Raw genomic sequence first — 23489 nt, 5'->3', positions numbered from 1 at the left:
GAGACGTGTCTCATTAATCACGGAACGCGCCGCGCTCGACAAAATAATCCGTGCGAAAAAGAATGTCGCAAAAACGGATAGTTCGCTATTAAAAACGCGCTTGACAGCTTTGATCGGACTCGAAGCGAAATTGATCTGCGGATCGAAGTATCGAAGTCGGCGTTTCGGAAAGGAAACTAAATAATTACTTTATCTTTTCAACGGGGTTTCTTTTTTTTACATTTTCTCCTTGATTGGTTATACACGGAGTATTAATCAAAAGTTGTTTGCCTCACTGTTAAATCTGTAGAGACAAATTTAATTTAAATTATCTCGCCACTGTTCCTGTTCAATATAATATTGTTATTTTATAGCTTCAAATTTAATTGTTTTAGTATAAAATAATGATATATTTTGAGTAGCAGCTGTGGTCACTTAAATTACGTTAAATTTGACACTGTAGATTTAACAGTGCTCTTGGCGACTAGAATGAGTCTGTCGTTTATCGGTAAAAGTGCCGCGTATGCTAGCCGTGATGTCGAGAGTGTATGGGTCCTGTACGTTCCGGTTACAAAATAATATATGCAACGTGAGAAATCACGATCCGGCTAAGCGTTGCTCCGCTCTCTGCGAGCCTGCTTTCCCGTTCAATTAGTACTCGCGTACTTTGGTTACGGATAGTGTAATCATAGTTTACAATTAACCGCTCTGCGCCCTCCGTCCTCGTTAAAAATCTTAGACATCAACATACATTCACATTTTTTTTTATTTTTATAATAAACCGTTATTAGAAACCTATCTCGTATTCGCTATGCACTTTAATATAAATTTCATCGTGTTTACCGTTTATTTAATCGTTAATTTGTTTATTTACAGTGACGCGTGTCTATTCGAAATTCGCTTTATCCTCTTTTTACTCGTTAATTAATTAATTAATTCATTACAAACCGCGCGGCCGTACTTGTCAGCGCGGCAGATATTTTACCTTCGATCTCGAGAAGAGAAGAACAAGTCTTCGTTTTTCTTCCTTTTTTTTTTCTTTTAACGCGTGAGAACGCACGCGGCGTGCCCCTCTCGTTGGCGAGACAACCGCGCGCGAGCCTCGCATCCTTTCTTGTTCTCTTGCACACGCACACGAGTGGATGATTACGTAAGTGAAGTGGCATTACCGAACGTAATAGCAGACGGGAACTCAGACCTCCTCGGGATGGACGTGAAGCGTATCCTGTTCTCGTTTTTCCCTTCTTTTTTTTTTTTTTTTAATTCTACCTCGGACGTTTATTTACACGCATTTAAATTGCATCGACAGGTCCGCGGATCGCGCGGACCGAAATATAGATCTGACTCGTTAATATAGGCGGCGTCGAATCCTCTCGCGTATAACACGCACGTTACATCTATTTACATACGTTTCTGAACAAACAAACCCACCGCAGATGCGTTCTCTCTATCTGCTGTTAAAAAAATACTTTTTCTTTTCCTCATTGGGGCAGCAGGACGCCTCACGTCTCGCGGTCTGCGGCACGGGTCCGTTGGTGTATAACGGTATGGACGTGATGGATGGATGGATGGAAACAAAAAAGGGGAAGTAAAATAAAAAAAAAGAGGGATGAGTTTGCAGTGAGCGACCTTGTCTATTTTCTATATCGAATAATTCGAGTCTATATTATTGTTATAACGTATTCACTTATATCGTCCGCGCGAATGAGTACCCAGTGTGTACTGTGATCCATGTACCCTTTCGCCCTTCGCGTGCAAACGATCGACAGAACGGCGTTATGCTCTTGTTATCCTTCGCACTTAAAGTAAATTTGTGATCGGCTGTTTCGTAACACTTTCACAATTCGTAACAATACCAACTGTGGTGCAACGAACGAGCGCGTCCGTTCGTAACAGAAATTCGAGGTTCCGTAAAACATTACGTATTTACAACCGTTCTGGTTGAAAAATGCCAAAAAGTATCCTTAATATTCATAAATATTCATAATTTGAATGTTTAAAGGACCATCGAGAGATACAACAATTATATATTATTAATGACACATATATATATATATGTATATTAATAAACATATGATTGAAGATGAGTGATGATTGTAACATAATTATATCCAGCATATTTCAACCAGAGAAGAATGTTCATAATATAAATAACATAAATAAATCATTAATCTCTGATAAATTCTAAATACAATGATTGTCTGCGAATACATCTTACTTAACATCGCTTATAAACAAGACATTTTTGAATCGACGATCAATTGGAACCATAAAAGATTTCATTGACCAGCTCGCTCGTCGCTAATTGCTGTTGCAGCAAAAAAACAGAAGTGAAAAATACAAACCAATGATGGATGGCGCGTGACGCTCAGACTTAATACTGCTGAACTTTCATTTATTCACAAACGTATTGTTCTCGGTTAACTGCAGTTATTCGCTGCTCTTGCGATCGTAGACGCGAATGAGGATGAATGAACTATGAATGGACTTCCGAAAGCGAATCGTGTCGAGTAATCTTCAAAGTAATGATTCTTTCATTTTGCTACTTAAGATTCTGAATAAGAATTTTTTTTTCTTATTCTCTCACACGCACGCAATCACGCATCCCTCTCACTACGGTACTCATTTCCCGTGTAAATTCGTATTTACAATAATTCGTTAGTGCAGTCGCAATTGTATTTTTTTTTGTGGACACGAACGAAAAATTACTCACTGCTTCATCTTTTACGTGTCGCAGCCACGCACACTACGCACGCGTGGACGTCATGCGAAAGTTGAATCCACGAATGTGTATGCATGAAACGTGTACACGCGCAAGTCTTTTTCCCTGGCAATGTGAATAATAAATAAAGTAATAAAAAAAGGAAAATGTAGAAAAGGATCAATATAAATCGGAAATATGATTGAACTGATTAGGCATCATGTATAGTGTGAATAGAAACATGATTCGTGTGTGAACACTGAACAAAATTAACAACGAGGGAAACAATAATATGACGGGGTGAGGGAGGGTTGGCTCCGGGGGCTCGTTCGTGCCGCGATTACCGCTTCACCCCCGGTGCCGGCAGTACGTTAATTTGTTCGCTATTAAATTTGATATTTCACTAGCAAATATAGAATATCGAGTGTTGAATATTCGTTAGCGTAATGATAGCGGATAATAAATATAATACAGATCTATAGATAGAAGTCTCAGTATAATACAGCTATTATACAAATCTGTCTTTTACTCGATTTCGCGATTCAGTCTCTCTCGCATAATATTCTTTATTCGTTTTTTTTTTTTTCAACGCTACTTTCCTTATCCGACGGCTCGAATCATCGATACTATACGCTATCCTCGACTTATGACAATGATGCAATTAGATCTGCCATGACAGAAATTCGCCTAAGTTCGTGTCGATTCGTTTAATGAGCACATATGCTCATATCATAATTACATAATGCACATACGCGCTCACATTTTCTCTCTGACCCACGCTTTCTCGTTTCATATTATAAGATTTACCTAGAAATACGGCACTCTTTCTTAAATTTCTCCGGCCCCTCTGTTGCCCGTCGACATACAAGGCAATCACAAGAGCCACTTGTACATATTCATTAGGAATTTATTTACACGCGTGCTAACTATCCTACTCGCGATCTCGCATGCGAATTCGAATGATCCTTCGTCCTCGGCGTCCTGCGATTGGCCGGGCGGCCGCGGCGATCGGTCTGAACTTAAACGCCGCATGAGAGACACGATTAATTCCAGACGATTCCTCTTGACTCTTCGAGTTTTTGCTCGATACGGATTGTCTGGTCATCGAGGAACTACGGCGCATCGCATTGACGATTTCGAGTCCATGTATCTCTATGAGGTTTTCGAAAGTCACTCGCGATAGGATCTCGATCGTTTTCCACCGGATTGTTACCGCCTTGGCCGCAAACCGAAAGCATTCAAGGATTTTCAGGTACTCTTTTCTCGAGGCACGGCGCGCTCGCGTGATCGCGCTCAGGATAAACTATTTCCTTGCCGGCCCCGAGCGAGGACCCCTTAACGAAGGATCGTTCGTCGTCGATGGCTGAGCCCATGCGGTATTTTTCCTTGAATTAAAAATTCGCTCGAATCAATGATGTGCGATCTGACGTTATTCGCGTACATAGGCTTGTTATACTAATATATAATAGACGTCCTTCTCTCGCGTACACTTCTCGCTCTCGGTCGAGGATACTTAGCACGCTGCCACGACTCCTATACTTACATCTCTCTTTCTCTCATATTCGAATAAATACCTACAGTTAGCGTAATGATAAGAAGGACAACCAATACGACTACCATTTATAGTAGTGATAATAGTGGGCGTGTACTATAAGTAGTGTCTAGTAGTAGCGCTTCTCTTTCGGTCTTTTCTTCTTCGCTTTCTTTCCTACTTCTCGTCCTATTCCTCGTCTTCATCTTTTTACAACATTCCACCCTAGAGAACCCCGCTAGTTCTTTAATTGTAGTTAATATGACGCTGCCGCTCGTGTGTCGTGCGTGTCTCTTCTCTTGACGTGTCTCTTCTTTTTCGTCTTTTTCTCTCTCTCTCGTTCTCTTTGTCTTTTCTGTCTTCCCTGCTATCTCTCGAGTCGGCGCGACCATGGATCGTGCGTGTCTCACTACGATCGAGGGACGGCCGAGATACGCGCGTGTCTCGCGCGCCTCTCAAGAAATCAATTAAACGTAGGATAATCACAGAAGAAGGGGTTTCGACGCATGGGATATACGATGTTCTCGTACGTAGCTGGTACTGTCGCTTCACCGCAGCAGCTGCTGCAACAACGCGCTCATCAGCAGGCTACCTGTCGCTAGGATTAGGCTTGTGTACCGAACTTGCGTACGAGTATACGAGCTTGCGCTGTTGTACGTCAGCTCCTCATTCTTCACCACCTCGTTCGGATGATCCGAATATTCTTCTGCAAAACATAAAAACAAAATAAATTATTAATCATATTGGTCGATAACATACACGACAGTGAAGTATTAAGAAACATACATTTCATAAGTTGTTAAAACGATATTAAAGGGACAATTTTCTCCAGAAAAGAGATTGAAAAATGAAGACTGAAAAATAAAATGATCTATAATATGTGTATTTTAATCTTTTTGTCCTTTTTCTTTTTAAATTATCTTGCACCATTCAAGTTCAGTATTCATAGTCTTATATTTAAAAATCATCTTACAATTTCTTTTAAGTTATTACAAGTCAATCATAGATTCGTATTAGCATCTCATGATGTTACTTAAAACGGTTTTAAAATAAGAAAATTAGTTATTATAATTAATTAAATTTTTAAGACAAATTAAATTTTCTCAACCTTTTATATGTATGCTTTAATCCGCGATAGAGATGAGGGGTTTGCCAGTGGGACTATATCTTGAGATGCGCCGCCAAGGACATCCTTGTGTGAATGTTCAAGTTGCATCTCAAATTTTAATGGTTATTACCACATGCGGAACCGCGAGAGAGAAACGAAATCCCTGGCAATTTCGTGTCGACACCTTGGTAACGTGTATTCCCTATCGTGCCGCGTCTCGGAAACACGGCACCGTTAATGGGTGAGTGGCTATTGGCGCGCGCGGCTTATCGGCGAAATGCAAATGCGCGCGTACGCGGCACATTTAGAAGTCAAATTATATCGTAGACGTCACTGCAAAGAAGAAGGGCGTACGATGCTGAGATCGACAGATGGCTTTCGTTCGGTTTTCATTCGATTGGATCTTGACATTGTGCTTCCCCGACCTTCCACCTGGCATGTGTAGAAGTGAACGTATTTATGGCGCGCATTTGCAACTAAATGTAGCGATGTGATTCTTAACGTATCTCGTGCATAAATGCGAACGTCAAATAAATACGTAAACCTGTCTCTCTTTATTTTAAGAAATAATTTGTGATTGAACAGGAATAAGGAAATCCTCAGTATCTCAGTTATGAATTAAAGAGAAAAAGAGCTAGAATGAGCGCTAAAAGTGGGATAACTCGGAAGAACACAATTTGCAACGACTAATACTGGTAATAAATAACGGCGGTCATCATTATTACCTATTTCTACTATAATTTACTCTGGATATGCCACAGATAGGCTAGTATTATGTAGATAACCATTCATTCATCGTAGACATTCATAGAGCGAAGCGCAAGTGTGTGCTTAAAAGAAATTCAATTGATACAGCGAACATTGTCAATACCTCGACTGTCAATTAATGTCAATTTGAAACGGTCATCAATAATTACCGTTGTATCTCACTTCCGTGAACATATTCTTCAAATTCTTTTGAGTAGAATCTCACTATAAAGAGTGAAAATTGAGTTAGTCTTGAAAAAGAATTGCTAAATTTTCAATCTTCAAGAGTGAGATTTCACTCTTCAGAGTAAGAAAATTTACTTAAAAAATTTTAGAGAGTACGTACGATTCAACTCAGCCAAATACTTTTTTTTATCAAATAAACAAAAAGGAGTTAGCAATGAATTAATCTGATTTTAAACTAGTAGATGACTCCATCGATTTCCGGACCGGTACGAGTCAGCACCAAATGATTCGGATCAAAAATAAGGTACAAAAATGAACCGCTGCGCGTATGAGAAAGTGATTCAGAATGATATTCCATTGGGTAGACAAAGACAGGCAGATAGACAGACGGCAGCATGCAACAGTGACGCGCGATACGTACTATTCTTCTTCTTCTGACCAGTCGAAGTCTTGGGCGGCGTGATCGAGGACGGCGATCCATTGTGAATTGGCGGCTGCGGCTGACGCGGATGCACAGGGTAGATTGGTGAGGGTACATGGGGCAGGGTCGGCGCCGCCGTGCCTGGATGATGTGAATCGAGATCGATGCTGATCTCCGGGTAGAATCGATCTCCGCCCCTGTAGACGACTGGCGGGGCTGGCAGGCCGGCGGCGGAGCCACCCAAAACCGCGGTGCTTGTCGAGCTGCTGCTGGGCACGGTGCTGCTGGTCACGGCTACGGCTGGAAAACGGATGGCATGGTATTAGATGATTACGCGTCAGTTCTTCTATGTATCCTGTATACCCTACTCGATCGAAAGCCGCGCGTAAGGGTGCATAACAACAATTTAGAATGTATCGTTTTATCCTTGTTGTTCACCAAATGTTAAATAAGGATAGTCGAATGCAGCCTATAGAGTCGAGAAATAACCGGCGACGGTTAGAGTTGAAGAACGAGTTAGCTTCTACATGGCTTAGTAGATTGAAAGGAGAATTCGTATCGTTACGCCGAAACAGCCGCTCGACGAAACATGACGTTTGAATATCTTATCGCTGAGAACATCTTAGAACTTAGAATGGTGTTGGTTCTTCACCATAATACTCATTCGATTTCAGTACCTATGATTATATGGGTAGAAAGAATCGTATTGCGAGTGTTAGTAAATGATTATATATTTTGAAAGAAAAGGTTTGTATGCGTGTGTGTGTGTAGTTTCTTATATAGAAATTAAAAAAAGATATTTTAAGAAAGATTTGAAGAAAGTATTTGATATTAAAAGATTTACTTCTATATCTTTATAGTTATCATTCAAATATATTCTTTCCTCTCATGCAAATTCTTTTATACGTTAAAATAATACATATTTTTAAATATGTACAAAATATTCACATTTCACATTTTCAACTTTCCTATATTCATACTAAATATTTAAATTTTACACAATATAAAAAACGGAATTTCTTTTAATTTCCAAGATAAAAAACACGAAAAAGATTCTTAAATCGATTTTAATGTAGAAAGAAGTACAGATAAGTTTCAGAAACTGTGATTAAATGCGGCGTGAGGCAACCTTCGTCATCTTCACACTTTCCCATCGCGAAGGCCCGCCGATAGTCCCCGCGTTATTCTGAGCGCACAACTTGGCGCTGTACCTGCTAACCCCTCGGAAATAAAACTCGCGGCCGAGGAGGTACACGCACCCCCCGGCGATATAATTGTGTGGAAGTAGCCGCGCGCGAACTCTCGACGTCTACCGTGAACGCGAGGTCGAGTCTCGCCGTGGAATCTTCAATGCCCGAGATGCTACGGAGAGAGAAAGAAAGAGAGAGAGAGAGAGTTCAGAGTTCCCGGCCGGCAAAATAGCTGGTCATTATGGCGCATGAATCGTCTCTGCTGGGGCGGAGGTGGCAGGAAGAGAAAAGGGGGACTAAGAGGGAGACAAGAGGGGAACCGAAGAAGCGGGAGGACGCTTCGAGGATGCTTCGGAACGAATTGGGGAGAGAATAGCGGGGCAAAATGAAATGGTAGAATTTATTGTGCTCCGGGACACAGAATTGGTCCCTCCCCCCTCCCCGGCCGCAACAAATGATGCACGGTGAGGATTATAATCGATAGGGATTATTTAAGAGAGAGACGGCGGGACGGACGACAGGAGAGACAAGAGGTGAGAGATAGGAAGGACGAAAAGGAAATGAGCTCGAAAGGATGGCCAACGAATGAGCACAGCTTGTATGGTAGCTGTTCCTCTCACGTAACTGATTACGGGATAATGAATTTATAGATCATTTCTGTTTCGTACCCCTGATTCTTCTTCTCATTCCTGTTTTTTTTTTTTTTTTTTTTTTTGGAGCGTGTATCTTCGGCAGAGATCGCGCGGAACGAAAAAGCGTGAAGAGTTAAGAGTGTGATTTACACGTGGAATGAAAAGGCGGTGTCCCTCATGCAAACGACACCTATAATTTTAGATTATGATAATTGAGAAATTAGAATATAATTGCCATCTGATTGTGCCTTCCATGGGAAGAAGAGTCTGCGTTTCGGGTACCGTTTCGCGGGCGATGCGCGATGCGATGCAAATGAAGAAACGCACGCGAGTGAACTCGCACAACGAATCGTCACGCGAATTGTTCGCAGAGAATAAGTTTCCGCCTCTCGAATCTTGGAGAACAAAGAAAATCCGTTTCTATTCAATATCCAAAGGTTCTACTTCGGAATCAAATACAATTTTACATTTCTATATTGGAAAAAGTCTTGGTTGCATTAATTGGAATTCTGATATTTTCAATCATCAAGAGAAGATATACTTATAGTTAGGTAAATCAATCAAATTCTAATTGAGAGATATAGGAAGAACAATTTTTCTGAAATATCTAAAAAAAATCAATTTAAATTTAAAAAAATACAGATTTAAAAGTAATTCATTGAATAACCATCAAAACATCTGTGTAAAACGTTGGAGCATGATGAGCAATACTGCAAAATAATTTTGATATTTTAACAATCAATTTGCGTCTTACATAATTATTTTGATGATCTAACATTTATTTTCAAATCTGTATCTATACCTAAATTTTTAGATACTCAATAAAATAATTCTTTCCATGCAAAAATTTAATTGCGATAATAGGAATTCTTGATTGGTATGATCAGAATGGATTTTGTTCATACCTTTTGTTGGTATATTAATATAATGCTTACAAGCATTTCATAAATAAAAAAGAATTCCGCTTCAACTGAAATTAGAGCAATTCTTTTTTCTTCTCATAAATCAGCTTTTGTATTATTCGCATGAATTCACGATATGTCTATCCCGAGCAGAATACTTACAGTTGTTGCGCGATGTCGCCGATGAGGAGGAGGTCTCGGCCTCATTGCTGCAGCAGACCTTGAAGACGACCTTCATGTTGTGGCTGGTGCACCGTCCGCCGATGCGCCTGTGAAGGTCGTCCTTCGACGAGGTGCTGATGAAGTAGTAATCGTGGCCCGGGAGGAACTCGAGGCCCCCGGGTTGCGGCGTGAACGGCCTAAACGTGATGGTGAAGTACATCGTTTTGCGCGGCTTGTCGCACACTGCTATTACCCGCGGACTCGGGTTCGTTATCCGACATGTCTCGTACTCCTCCTTGGACACCTGCAAAACGCCCAAGAGAAATCTTGCGGTGAGTTGCGACGGTATAATCGATCGGCAACACGGGACGACACGCGGATCGGCGACACCGATCGCTGATTGACTACTGTGAAAGGTACCATCTTAGCGTTTCCCCCCCAGCGAACTGATTCCCGTGCTCTTCAGCAGAAGAGGGCTTCATTGTCGGAGCTAATCGTCGTGTAGGAAGAACGGCGGAGACAATGGGACAACGGATGGCGGAGAGTAGAGGGACGATCAAGTGGATCGAAACGATTAGGTCGCCGACGACGCAGGAATGGTCTTTGGGAGGTTTTGCTTTGCTCAAGAGGGTGGACGCCACCGGAATGTTTGATGGCGTCCATGAAAGCCGAGAATCTGCCGCGGTATCCGGAATTGGTTATCGGGAGAATGAAAGTTTGTACAAAAACGTATCAATCGGGAATGCAGTGTCAGATTTTCGTCTTGGTATTAGCGACAGTTTTTTTTTTTTTTCATCGGAATTAACTTTTAGCCAAAAATAATTGGAAAAACCTCTGTGGCGAATAAAAATATTTCAAATAAGCGACAAAAATAACAACTCTAAAAACTCTAATTATAAAAAAGTGCAAAAAATATAGAACTTAATCTTTTTCATCTAAAAGTCACGCACTGAATCGAGCTTAAAAATAGAGAAAGAGATCGTGAGATTGCCTAATGCTTATGCCCAATATTTCTTTCAGTTTATCGATAAATCTACGTTTCGGTAGCACGGTACGTTTGCTGAAGAGCGGATGTCGTTTTGGATATAATGAAAGCGGGTTAAAGAACCAGTTTCAAGTAGCAGCAGCTGTCTAAACATTCGCAGAATCTGATCGACAATTTATTTTTACGTCCAATATAAAAATATTGTTGTCATAGACATCACACGTTATGGTTTTGCATTCGTTATCTAATAAATGTATCAAAGAGAAAATCGTTGCATTAGCTCGGCTATCAATATTAAGATAAGATTGCATAAAATTAACTTAAGTAAAAATTAACTTACGTTGTAGATGATGTACTTCTCAGCATCGTCATCAACATACGTGTCCGGCGGATACACAGGACATATTATATTGACTTGATCGTATTCAAACATTGCATTGTTTTTGTTCACGTCAATTATATGATCTGTGTTGTCTATTCGAAATCTGTAACATAAAAATCAATAAGAAGAGATTAATAAAATTCTTGACTAAAAGAACAATTTTTATCTATGACGCTACGCAAGCTTAAATTTATCCCATTCTAATACCAACGATAAGCAAGAGTTTGATAACATGGTTTATTCGTTGAACCGCGGTTCGATGAACTTTCCTTATCCGATTGTTATCTATATTGGGAGATAGTCTGTAGATACGTCTTTAAATAAAATGATTACTGTAGCAAATGCATGTTTGGAGAAACTACACATCAAAATTCTTACACATGATTTGCTGAAAATCTCTTTTAAAGTCTCGGAAGCGCGTACAGCGAACGCTTCTCGAGAAAGATCATATTTCTCACAGACTATGGCGATGCAACGCATACCGCCGTTTCCGTGCAGCAAGTTTCAGGACTATCCGTGAAACATTCGCGAGATGCCGACGCCTCCGGTGGAGTCTGAGGGGAGAAGTGAGAGGGAGACTACAGAGACCAGGGTCCCTACGGCCTGTCGGTAGCCAGGTCAGGAAAGGGAGAAAAAGAAAAGACGCGGACTCGCCCTCGTAAGCACCCAACGTCAGATAGGCAGGCGCCCATAGTGTCGAAGCATCGCACAAGTGTACGTACTGTGGCTCTTGTACAGGATGTTTCAGAAATAAACGCACGATTCTCTTGAACTGCAGGCAACTTTCTCGTCAACAAAATGAAAATTCAAGCGACCATTCTTCTCAATATTTCTCGGCACTGATATCTAAATAATTTAATTTTATATCATGCCGAAATAAAATTTATACAAAATGAAATGAGAGATCCAGTCATTCTAATCACTGACAAGTCGAACGTTATTGACGCTTCTACATTGAAGCGATCACGGTTACGCTTGACTTGGCACTTTCTATGCCGAGCTTGAACACCCTGTACATTTACGCGTGCGAGTATGCGCTTAGTCTAGCGGTCGGATACACATACACGCGCGCGCGTCATTGCATTATGTAGCGGCGGGTTCGCCGATCAGGATACTCGGGGAGGAACGAAAGGTCGGCGGATGAGCAGTGGAAGAAGAGAAGGTGCAGAGAGAAGAGGTGGCGGACGGTTCCTATATAACCGGTTCTTACCGCGAGCACTCTTGCACACGCTAATACGCGCTCCGTAAGTCGAGGTGTACGCAACAATGACGTCTCCCTATTCCGCATCGACCTATTTCGTATTTACGAATTGACGAAAACTGCGCCGTCATTCAATAAAATTATCAGTCGCGCGAAGAAACTCGATGAAAATTAAAACACTGAAAAATATTATTACTAAATTTCAATAAACATTTGTTCGAATGGTACTACCTAAACGTTTACTTACAGTAAATAAATATTTATTCAATAAAAAAATAATACTTATATCAAATTAATGACTCTTGTATCAAATAAATATATTACATTTAGTAAACATTTGATTATTCGAGCAAATATTTATAAACATTTTTTCAATGTATTTAATACACTTACACTTTAATCCTTTAATGTATTTAACACAAGAATGGTTTCGGATAAATTATTTGCTTATCTAGAAAACCAGCTAGATATGTGTAGATTTGAAAATAAATTTTGTTAAACATCATAAAATAATTGTAATATATAATAGATACACTTGTTCCTAACTTATTATTGAATAATACTCATAGAATATTTATGTGTAGACCTGCTTAACGTTCGTTGTTTATATCATCATCTATTTTCAAGTAAAATATCTTTTGAAAATATGAATTTATATTTTATGCATACACGAAGATGCCTTGTCTCGTTACTGGCGGTCTGTGATTTCGTCGAACGGTATTGCATATTTCACCGCGTTGCGAACGCTGGGCGTTGTGCCGTTTTTCACTTAGCGAGCCCCTCGATTCCTCGTTCGACGTTTACGCCGTTTATAGATGCACGCACTGTCGAACGCGTCTACTTTTTGCGCGTGCATTCATGAGCGCGTCCAAGCCGTGATGTGGAGCTTTACACGGGTATAACCGTATTTATTCTCCGTCTCTCGCTCTTTCTTATGCGCATTTGCCTTCGCGCTGGTAGCGCACAAGTTCTTACGTGTTTAGAATTTATCCGAGAGCTAGCAACACGTACACATTGCACACGCATGGTAAAAGTGTGCAGATATTTTTGTTGCTTATTCTCTCTCATGCTATCTCACGTGCGCTTCCGCGGTTGGATCTCGTACAATCGACCACGGACGAGTGAGCCGTGAGTGATATTTAAGGTTTTGTTATCAACCTTAATTCACCTCCTCAATATTAAAACCATACGATGTACTTTATGATATTATTTCTCAGAGAAAAATATCTGGTTGACATCAATGGACAAACCAGAGATTTTGATTATATCGATCAGAATTCCGGTTATCTCTCAAGTATTATATATAGAATTTAATAGATTTAACCAGAAAATTCTGATATTCGTCTACTTTCAACTAGAATTCTAATTAATTCAATCAGACATTTTTATCAGTGTTCGTACAGGATAGATAGGTTCAAAAATTCTCCCCTTTAATAAAATTTAAATTAAATTTTTTCAATAATTCTATTCATTCTAGTCTGATGGCTAGAATTTCTGTCCTATTCTTGTATTGGATTTATCTCGTAAAGTATGTTTTATAAAAATCGCATATAGAGAAACCGATAATTTTGGATTTATCCCCTTCTGTCCTTAATTATTGGATTATGATGAAATTGATATATTTTTATATATACATTTTATTACAAAATTTAATTCGCCTCCTCGATATTAAAACATGTAACATATCTTTATAATTTCGCGTATATGTAAAATTATATCGTTTAAAATTTTTATATTGTTATTTTTAATTATACAATAAAAATAAAATTTTTGGTTAATCCTATTCGAAGCTTTAATTTTTATTCGTTCTGTATTTCGTTAAGCTTGTTTTCCTGATTATAAAAATACAGATATGACGAAACCGATAACTTTGGATTTACACCCTTCTATTCTCAGCTACAAGATTATGATGAAGTGGATCGACCGCAAATTTGTCAAAACAAATGCGGTCCACAAATTTGATATAAAACTTGTCATACACGAGAGAGGAATAAGCATTTTTTACGCGCGCGTATGGGCCACTCTTGTCACGGGAGACATGCACGACGACGCTGTTAAAGGGAAATGCGGGCGTCGATATACGCGTCCCGACGTTTCGGAGCGTTAACGGACAATCTCGTAAGTGGGCGTGTAAGGGCTCGAAAATTGGAAGGTAGGCCGGACCTCGGCCAAATTAACGTTTGGCGATAATATCCGCTCCCTCTCGCTCGTCTCGTCTCTCTCCTTCTCTCCCTTCCGTTTTCTCTCCGCTATATCTCCCATTCTGGGATCGGTTGCGGGCACGGTACTCTAAGCGCGCAACAACCCAAGAGCGCTACTCCCGGACACGCGTGCATATGTGCGTACATGTGCGTGCACATGCGGAGGCACGTGTAAGAGCGCGCGCGCGCGTGGGCGTATAGGACGTTTCGTTCACGGCGTGGCCATTCACGAATTTATTAGAGACCGTATATGTACGTGGCAGTCCGAATTACTCGTGATAAAAACGTGTCGTTCTCCTTTCGCCCCGTACTTCCTCGACTCCCCCGAGAGCGAAGCAGGAGTAAGAGGTTCTCAGATCGTCGTCGTCGTCGCCGTCGTGGATAATGTACGCGGAGGTGGCGATACGAGCGAGAGCAGCTTTATCACCGTTTCCGCCGAAACATGTACTCTCAAACGCGTTTAACTTTTCGCCTGCAGTCCGGAACGTTTTCGGTTCTTCTCTCTATACGGTGGACTTTTTACTCGTCTGATTATTGCCATCGTCGGGTTAGGGGGACCCGTCGCGTCTTCCTCTTAATCGCGAAAGTTCGCCGGTAATCCACTCTGGCGCGTTCTCTTTCTCCTCTTTTTCAAACATCACGGGTACACCACGAGCTGTAAAATAAGATCGCCATTCGCTCCTTCTCTCTTCTCCATTCTCTTCTTCTAGCCGCTACAAAGAACGACTCTTCTATATACGCATATATACGTCGGTCGCGTCGGCCGGATGTGTTATTGGTAGCCCCGATGTGTGATTTAAAGGATCTCCCTCCGGGGAACGATGTCATTTGCATATACCTACGTATTCGTAGGATCCCTTGAGTACCCTCGTATTAATGTGATACCTCGCCTCGATTCTTAACAGTTCTTTTCTGGCCTTAGGTAAATACTCGGCATGAATATGTATGCCACCTCGCCGGTGACCCGTCTGAGATTTGAAAGTACTAGTATATGCGATGGACATCGAGCCCTCTGTTTCATAGTCGCGTGTCTCTACGCGATCGCCATATAGGATCGTCCTAACGATATATTATTAAACGTTTGTATTATTCGGTGATTCTTCGTCAATCCGGCGTTGCAACAGAGAATAACGGTGCGTTGGATAGTAGGAAAACGTGATCGCCATCTCCCTATTGATGCAGGTAGCTAAGTATGAGATATCGCCGGCTGGGGGAACATTATTTACGATTTAATGCGGGATTATCGGTTTTAATTCTATTCAAAGCCAGAGAGTTCCTTTTTAGACTGTCTCGTAAAATAATAATAATCATATGCTAACCGGTTGTTAGTTACGTAGCTTAATCCTAATATTTTTCCAATAATCGCGGTATGCGGCGTAAATGTGAGGCATAAAAAGCTGAAAGATAAATGAAATATAATAAATTTAAAATAAAATGTGAGAATTATTAAAAAAATAATTTTAAAGCCAAACGAAACGTCGTTACGCATAATTTTTAATACTACACGTTATCACCAAGAGACATCGGTCGAGCAGCAATCTTCAAAGTGATTTCCGTACGAGTGCAAAGTGGATTTGGTCGTCGATACCGCGCCATAACACTCCACCTCTAACTGTCTTCATTAATTCCCACCACTGTCTGGCCGACGCCAATCAACTACCAAGTGAACCCTGCGAGAGGGTCTTCCTAATTGGAATCGCGAAAAAGTGGGCGTGTTCCGATCGTTCGAATCATTTCTGCGGATTTCTGTCAGCCAGTCGGCGACGGCAATTTTTTCTTCCACTAATTTCGACGCCGATAACTGAAATTATGTTTCTTGAACGCTTTCATTTCGCTGCACGATATATAAGTATTTTATAATTACGATTACGATGATTATGATACGAATTAATTTCGGATGGGGCTTTATCATTCAATCTCTTTCCCGTGCAAAAATATAAAACCAAAAAAGATAATAATTAAAATTGAATTTTTATACTGTGTTATTGCTATACGATATGTAATTTATAATTATTACGATTATGATGATTATGATTATGACATGAATTAATTTCGGACGTAGCTATTATTTAGCTTTTTTTTTCGTATATAAGATCGAAAAGGATAATTTAAAATAAATGTTGATACTGTGTACCGTTAACAAGTCAACGTCTCCGTCATTATACGCGTGCAACGAGAAAATTATATGTAGCACGCAGGCAGGTTATTTCGATCGTCAGACTGTATCGGGCAGGGTTAATGCAATCGTCACGATCCGCCGTTCGCCGGATTCACGCCGACAACGAAAGCGCGAACAAAGCGGAGAAGCGGGTTAACCTGCCTGACCGAAAGCGAGCAACGAGGCGATATATTCGCCCACAAAGAGCGCCTTTCGTTCCCGATCCTTGACCCTCGCGTGTCGTCAAATTGAAAGAGAAGATCCCGCGGCACCGCGAGTTGAACGTCGCGCGCGATTCTCAAAGCGTCGCAGCTTCGCGCAGGCTCGACGGCGGGACAAAGCCTCTCGATGAGAAACCGAGTGAGAAACCTCGGTGAGAAAAGCGTACCTACGTGAGAAAGATACGAAGAGGAAGAGAAAATGCAGAAAGACTGGAGAAAGAAAATAAGACGTCTCTCGTACAGGGACGGAATTTGGGCCAGTATTCATAGATAGCTGTTCTTATTTTAAGACAATCTTAAGTTATAATGTCTCAAGATGTTAATACGGCTCTCTGGCCGGCATTCAAGTTGGATCGTATATTTATGATCCTTACGCATTTAAGACATAAACTAATCACAGAACAGTATTAACATCTCGAGACATTATACTTAAGATAATCTTGAGGATAAGAATTGATTATGAATACCAGCCTCTAATTGGTTTGTGACATCTTATGACCGTACTTAGGACAATCTTAAATATAAATTCAAATGAATACCGCAGTAACGGAGTTTCATAACCTTTGTATCAGCACTATTATCTTCTTACATGCTCAGAGAGCAATTTCCTTAATTAGAGATTTACATTAGATAATAATTCATCAATGCTTATTTACTTCAGGGGATCACGAAATTTCCGCGAGGTTATCCTATTCTCTCTCGCCACTTCTCAATTAGGAAATTTAATAAGTATCTCTCTCTGCCGCGGGATCGTTTGACAGAGCTGTAAACTTGGAACTTGAGTCTCATTGCTTTACATACGGATGCGCCCCTGTCGGCGAAGAGAAGGCGGAGAGACACAGATGAAACGGACGCTCGTGCACCAACTGTAAGCGGGATATTCTGGCAGAAATATCAAAGCCGAGGCCGCGTCAAAGAGCACGAAGAGAGGCGAGCGCGGAAAGAAGAAAAGAAAGGAAGGCAGAAGGAAAGGAAGAGGGGAAAGAAGCGAACGCAAAAAGGATACCGTGGACGCAGCGTGGACGTTACGGCTTCGAGACCACCGCTTGACTCTTTCATTCATCATGTTCATTCCTCAAACGGGCATTGTACCCGTAGTGACGTACGTGTGTGATGTACGTTTCTTTCTCTCTGTTTGCGCGACGTGCACCAAGTCGTAATATTCGCGGGACCGCAAATCGTAAACGAAGATATAAATTTAGTTTGCGCACTTACGTCGACACATGAATTTATCGCTCTTAATGTTGTTTTGTCTCACAGTTAAGACTGAACTACTAACGTAATCATTTAGTTCACTGAATCTCTCGCTCTAAATGACATCTTACCTAGTTAACTTAGGATAACAAAAATGTTGATCTCAAGTATAAGAGAACGAACACTGTTTATATACAGCTTTTGATTGGCCCGTTTGGTCAAAAAAATTTGTCATTTTCGCAAATTTAGAACTTCAGATAGAATGAGATGCACAAATTCTATCTCATTCTATCCGAATTTCTATCTTAAATATTTGGTCCGCCATATTCAGAAATTAAGACAATTCAGGACGTTGTCCAATTTCATACTTGAAGATCTTTATAAGAATATTATAGATTTTAGCTCTAATCAGAAACTGGCATGTTATTCGTATTCTGGCGAAATCTGTGAGAGAGGAAAAAAGATATATGCTATTTTACTCTGCTCAAGTAAATTACTAGCAAACGTCGAACAAGTCTAAACTGGTCTTCTTATGGTCAGTCTCTGATTAGAAGATTTCTAGAATAGCGTATATCAGGGCCGCTATTTGAATCATTTTAAATATAGTTTTGAGATATTATGAGCTAATCATAGAATCGTATTGATATCTTGACATTATTCAAGATGATCTTAAAATAAGAACGGACTATATAAATATGTATCTATATAGAGATCCTTAAGTAAAAGAGTGGACATAGTTTAGACAACTTTTGATTGATCCGTCATATTTTTAGGACCTGCTTAAGATAGACTGAGATATATGCACAAGATAAAAGCTAAGTTTTATTTTAAGCAAGTCCTGAAAAGTATGGCGGATCCAAAGTATAGGGTCCAATTTCTTCTCGAGGATCTCTAAATATTGTATCGTATATATCACAACCCAAAAGAGTGACATCTCGCGAACAAGTCCAAGTAAATCGGCAAAAAATTCCTCCTCGCTCTCGTGAATCGTCGCGCTAAGAAATCGCCCGACAAAAGGAAAGGCAGGAGAGCAAGGGAGCGTTAATTTTCCGCGTGAAGTCCGAACGGTGTGAGTATAACGCGTTCGGGGCGCGGAATCGTTAAAGTCCGTTTCTCGGAAGGCGCGTATCGGGCCCTTCGCACCTGCCCGGCTCGGTCGACAGTTGCAAGTGCTCCGCAGAGAGCACCATGCGTCGCGCCGTGATTGGTTCCCCCGAGGGTGATTTTATTTCCGTCCGATACACGCGGGCCCTTTGTCACACCCCCCCCGACAGTTGCATTCGCATTGCACTTTCCAATTTCCGCCGGTGTCGATCGCGCTGCGAGGCAGATGTACAATGGATTTGTCGCGCGCGCATTTCTCGCTTTATCGATTTCCTTGGTGTGATGTCCAGAAGTTTGCTCTGATACGTTCGTCATCTTTTCATCGGAGAATTATTTATTCAATCACAAAATGATTGCAGCAATGTCCTTCCCGTCCTTAAAGAAACTGATATTTTTTTAATTACGAAAGTTAATTCAGATCATCAGAATTACGACAAATAAAAAATTATAACTTAAATAAATGTAAGATTTGCTCATTGCTTATAAAGCAATATGGAAAGGTTAAAAGATTAAAGTTGATAAATTTAAATAGTAATAAATATCGTAATTCAGTCTCTAATGATTTAGAAGGACACGAACATTTCGACTATTATACTGTTCAGCAATGTAAAAAATTAATATTATGCAAAAGCATAATATAAGTAAAAATATTAACATTGTCAAGTTAAGATTGAGGAGAATTTAACATTAATTAAAATTACTTAAAATTTGCATTAGTATAAAGCGCTGGTATATTCAACGTGATGGACATGTGTAGTATTCATATCTCATTCATACTTAACGCTAAATCTGATTGTTTGATTTTCAATCTGAAATAACATTGCATACATATGAGACTGATAAAACTCCCGGATTGGCTCTCCTGAAAGCGTGGGGCTCTCTGGGTAACATTTATGAAAAGACGGATTTACGCGATTCACGGACCCTTCAATTCTTTTGTGTTCTCGCAGCCTCGTTCATTCTTCAAGTGCTGCGGTTCGGAGATCTCTCACGGCAATATCTCGTGTTTCGCACGCATGTATCGTGCTACCCTGATGCGAGATGCAATAATTGGTTGTTAGCGCCTACACACCTATCATTTGCAACTGCAGTGCGCGGTAGCGTTACTTGCACGCGGCCGATATTCAAAAACGTTGCGGCATGGTAGCGATGTAAACGTGGCTCTGTAACAACTTCCTGGACGATGACGGTGGGACCTAACCCCACGAGCCTGCTTAATGCACGACATTAAGGCGTTACGTAAATGCGTCTCGCGTGCTGCGTGTGGGTGACTCGTCGTCGGCGTCTTTGGACGTCTTTCTCCATTAAGGCGACCCGCGACGTTATTATTAGTTAACTTCAAATATTTATCGTATTCTTCCTCTGGACTCTCTGTCGCCTGTCGCGCCCGACGGATTCGTCTCACGCAGACTATTCTTGTATTCAGGCTAAGTAGAGACTTACGGAGAATCGAGAGTTAACCGAATTCATCCGATATATGAGAATTAATTCAGTTCTTGGGTTATTGAATAAATTGTCCTAATTATAGATAGATGTAAGATTGATAGTAACGGATGGAAATAGGTTATGCTTAATAAAATACGAGACATAGATTTACGCGATGTAAATAGCAGTGTTTAAAATAACCAGTCAATATAAAATCATAAACTATTGAATTACCATTTAAATTTTTATGTACATTTATAAGATACAGATATAATTGTATATTTCTTTGATATGAAGAGAAAGATAGCAAGTGAAGAAAATGTTCCATGATATTACGGAGGAAATGAACATATGATGTAAAAATAAATAAATGAGAAAGTCTTTCTTCGAGAAAGTTAATAAACATCAGCTTAATTTTTCTTAATTACATTCTTAATTAATTTCTTTTTAGATAATAATCGAATTCGCCACTTGTACCTAGGATAATGTGCATTCAAGTCGAGAAAAAGGGATGCCGAGAAGTATAGAAGATAGGCGGAAACGAGTGCCGGAATTCACGCGCATTTCCTCCATCCGGGAAAAAGCGGCATAGTTGCGTCATTCGCGTCTCGCGCATTTGTTACGCCAATCTCTCGTGTCTTTTTGCCGTGGCCGGTGGGGCAATCATCGCGCGAGCGTGTTGCTGGAAAAAGCGCCGAGAAAGAAACGCTGCCCTCGAGCCCTCGTGTAATGCAGCCTGGGGCCACGGCGACGAGGGGAACGTTAGTTAACGAGGCGTCGGATGGTTTTATCCCCCCTAGAGACATAAAATTCCGTTTGCATCGACGAGTTTTAACTGTATCGCGAACAAAATACCGGCAAACGGCCAATAATTTGTCGAATTCCGTGTCGTTCGAAGTAATCCATTATCGATGGTACATTTCGCTTGTTATTTCACGAGACGATAAAGCGATTCATCGATTCGCTCGCTAACGGATTAATGAGACCGACGATAGTTCTTACGTCACGTGGTGGAAGCTGCCAGACCGATCGACGAAGGCTCCGCGTGAGTCGTGTATTTAATATAAAAAGATGATTCACGCGTAGAGTGACGTTTAAGTGCATTCGAGTGAATCACTAGCTGTCGGTCGCACGAAAACTATAGCGCTTTCGACAGAAATAGTGCTGGCATAACGATGAAACATTGAAACGCGTTCGATAAGACACTGCAGTTCCTGAGATACGAAATTTATTCAGCAAGAGTCCCGCTTTCTCGCAACGAATATAATTTTCCAAGTAGCTGTCGGTGTTCGAGTATTATTCAAGGTTCTTGCCTGTAATCTCGGATTTCTTAAATGATAATACTTGAGTCGTTTCGTACTAATAATAATAATTAATATTTTCTAACTGACAATAAAATCTTAGGATACTGACATCGTTATGTTGCATCATTATATTAACAAGAAATGATAGTACTGAATATTCGAAATCTTGTAATGTAAAAGAGATTACAAGATTTCTTATAAATAAAAATTCTTATGAATGAAAAACGGTAATTGCTTCATTGTTTTTTAAACTTGTATCGCAAACTGCTTTCGAGTGATGGTTCGTCAAACCGCCCTTCCCATTTCTTTTACGTTTTTTATTTTGCCCTTAACAAATATAATCAGTTTTATGAGTATCACTCAAGGATTGCCGCCTCTCCTGTCGCATTTCTCTTATCTATCGTACAACATTATCTGTATCGTCAACGGCACGATGTTTCCGAAGGGAATGAGGCACATAAAACCTTCCGCCGCGCCGTCTCAAGAAAGTTCTGTCTCGATCAATCTCGAGAGTTGGACGAGTTCTCGCTGATAATAAGAATCGTGAAGTAACATTTCGAATGCTGTCATCACGCTAAGTAATTTCGCGAAAGAAGTACGCTATACGGAAATGTTTACGTAAGATCCAGAGAAAACAAAGAAATATATATAAATAGCAAATGAAAAAGAGATAAAAACGCGTTTAGTTTTGTACGAAGTTATTTTTATCATCTGAACTCTTTTCTTGTTGGTTACCAGGTCATTCATGTTTCTCGTATAACATTTACAGTCGTATAATGTGAATCCGTTTTTGATACAACGATGTGACAGAAAACTGGCTGCGAAATGTGGTAAAAACGGGACTGACTTTGACGTTACTTCGAGACTTTTATTAGAGGGTTCTTAGCCCGCACCTATAGTCAAAGTTCATCGATCCACGCGCGCCACGACGCCGGGCGTCCTATTAAAAGCCGCCTCCACCTCCTCCGTCGCGCGAGACGGGGGTCGATGCAGTAAAGTGGCCGGACGGACGGAGTGTCGGTGTCGGCCGGGGAGAAAGAGAGAGAGAGAGATCAGAGGGCCGACGTCGAAAGAAATAGTTCGCCGGCGAGAACGCACAAGAGGCGAGCGCACGTGTTTTCGGAGCTCGTGTGCGTCGTCTACGACGGCGCGCTCCGTCGATTTATCAAACGCGTCGAAAGACGCGACAAGCTACCGCTTTCATCCTTTGCGTTCACGCCACGGCTCAACAGGTGATAACACGAGCGAAACAACCGTGCCGCCGTTGTCGCGATCTGGTACGTAATTAGCGCCGTCAATTGATTTCCTGAATTTTGGAAGAACGAAAAAATGAATTTGACTATATATAAAGTGATCAGACATCCCTAAAAGCCATATTAATAACAAAAATTAATTTTAATTTTAATTGCCAAAAATTTTATACCTTTTTTTTACCCTTTTTATTAAAGCAAATAATTTTGAGTAATATATTAATGTATTAGTTTTTAAAAATAAATTATTATTGTATTTATTTTTACATTTATAGATCCTGTCCCTTCATGTTTAATAAAATTGTCCCGTTTCAGATTCGAAAATACCTGATTGTTATAAGCACAATATACAAAGATAGTGTATATGAACTACATAGATAATAGAAAACAGTACACATCGAATTATCTATTTTCTCTCTATTAAGCAAAGAGAATAGAATATTTTTTAATTAAGAACATTTTAACTTTTCTTTTCGTAAAAAGATACCGCTATACCCCCCCCCCC

The 23489-nt window shown here is 40.4% G+C and overlaps 1 protein-coding gene across 1 annotated transcript in view; it reads right to left on the bottom strand.

The window, feature by feature from the left end:
• Window positions 1-4040: 4040 nt before the first annotated feature.
• The window catches only part of Ephrin (ephrin), a 51816-nt gene continuing 32367 nt past the window's right edge, over window positions 4041-23489 (bottom strand). The window contains exons 2-5 of the mRNA XM_018545517.1: window positions 10885-11029; window positions 9560-9863; window positions 6674-6973; window positions 4041-4917 (exon numbers count right to left, since the gene is read on the bottom strand). Of these exons, the coding sequence (XP_018401019.1) occupies window positions 4760-4917; window positions 6674-6973; window positions 9560-9863; window positions 10885-11029 (907 nt within the window). The 3' untranslated portion in view covers window positions 4041-4759. The remainder of the gene's footprint in view (window positions 4918-6673; window positions 6974-9559; window positions 9864-10884; window positions 11030-23489) is intronic.

The sequence above is a fragment of the Cyphomyrmex costatus genome, unplaced genomic scaffold (genome assembly GCF_001594065.2).
Source record: "Cyphomyrmex costatus isolate MS0001 unplaced genomic scaffold, Ccosl1.0 scaffold5, whole genome shotgun sequence".
Taxonomy (NCBI): domain Eukaryota; kingdom Metazoa; phylum Arthropoda; class Insecta; order Hymenoptera; family Formicidae; genus Cyphomyrmex; species Cyphomyrmex costatus.
This window is presented reverse-complemented; position numbering and strand designations above follow the sequence as displayed.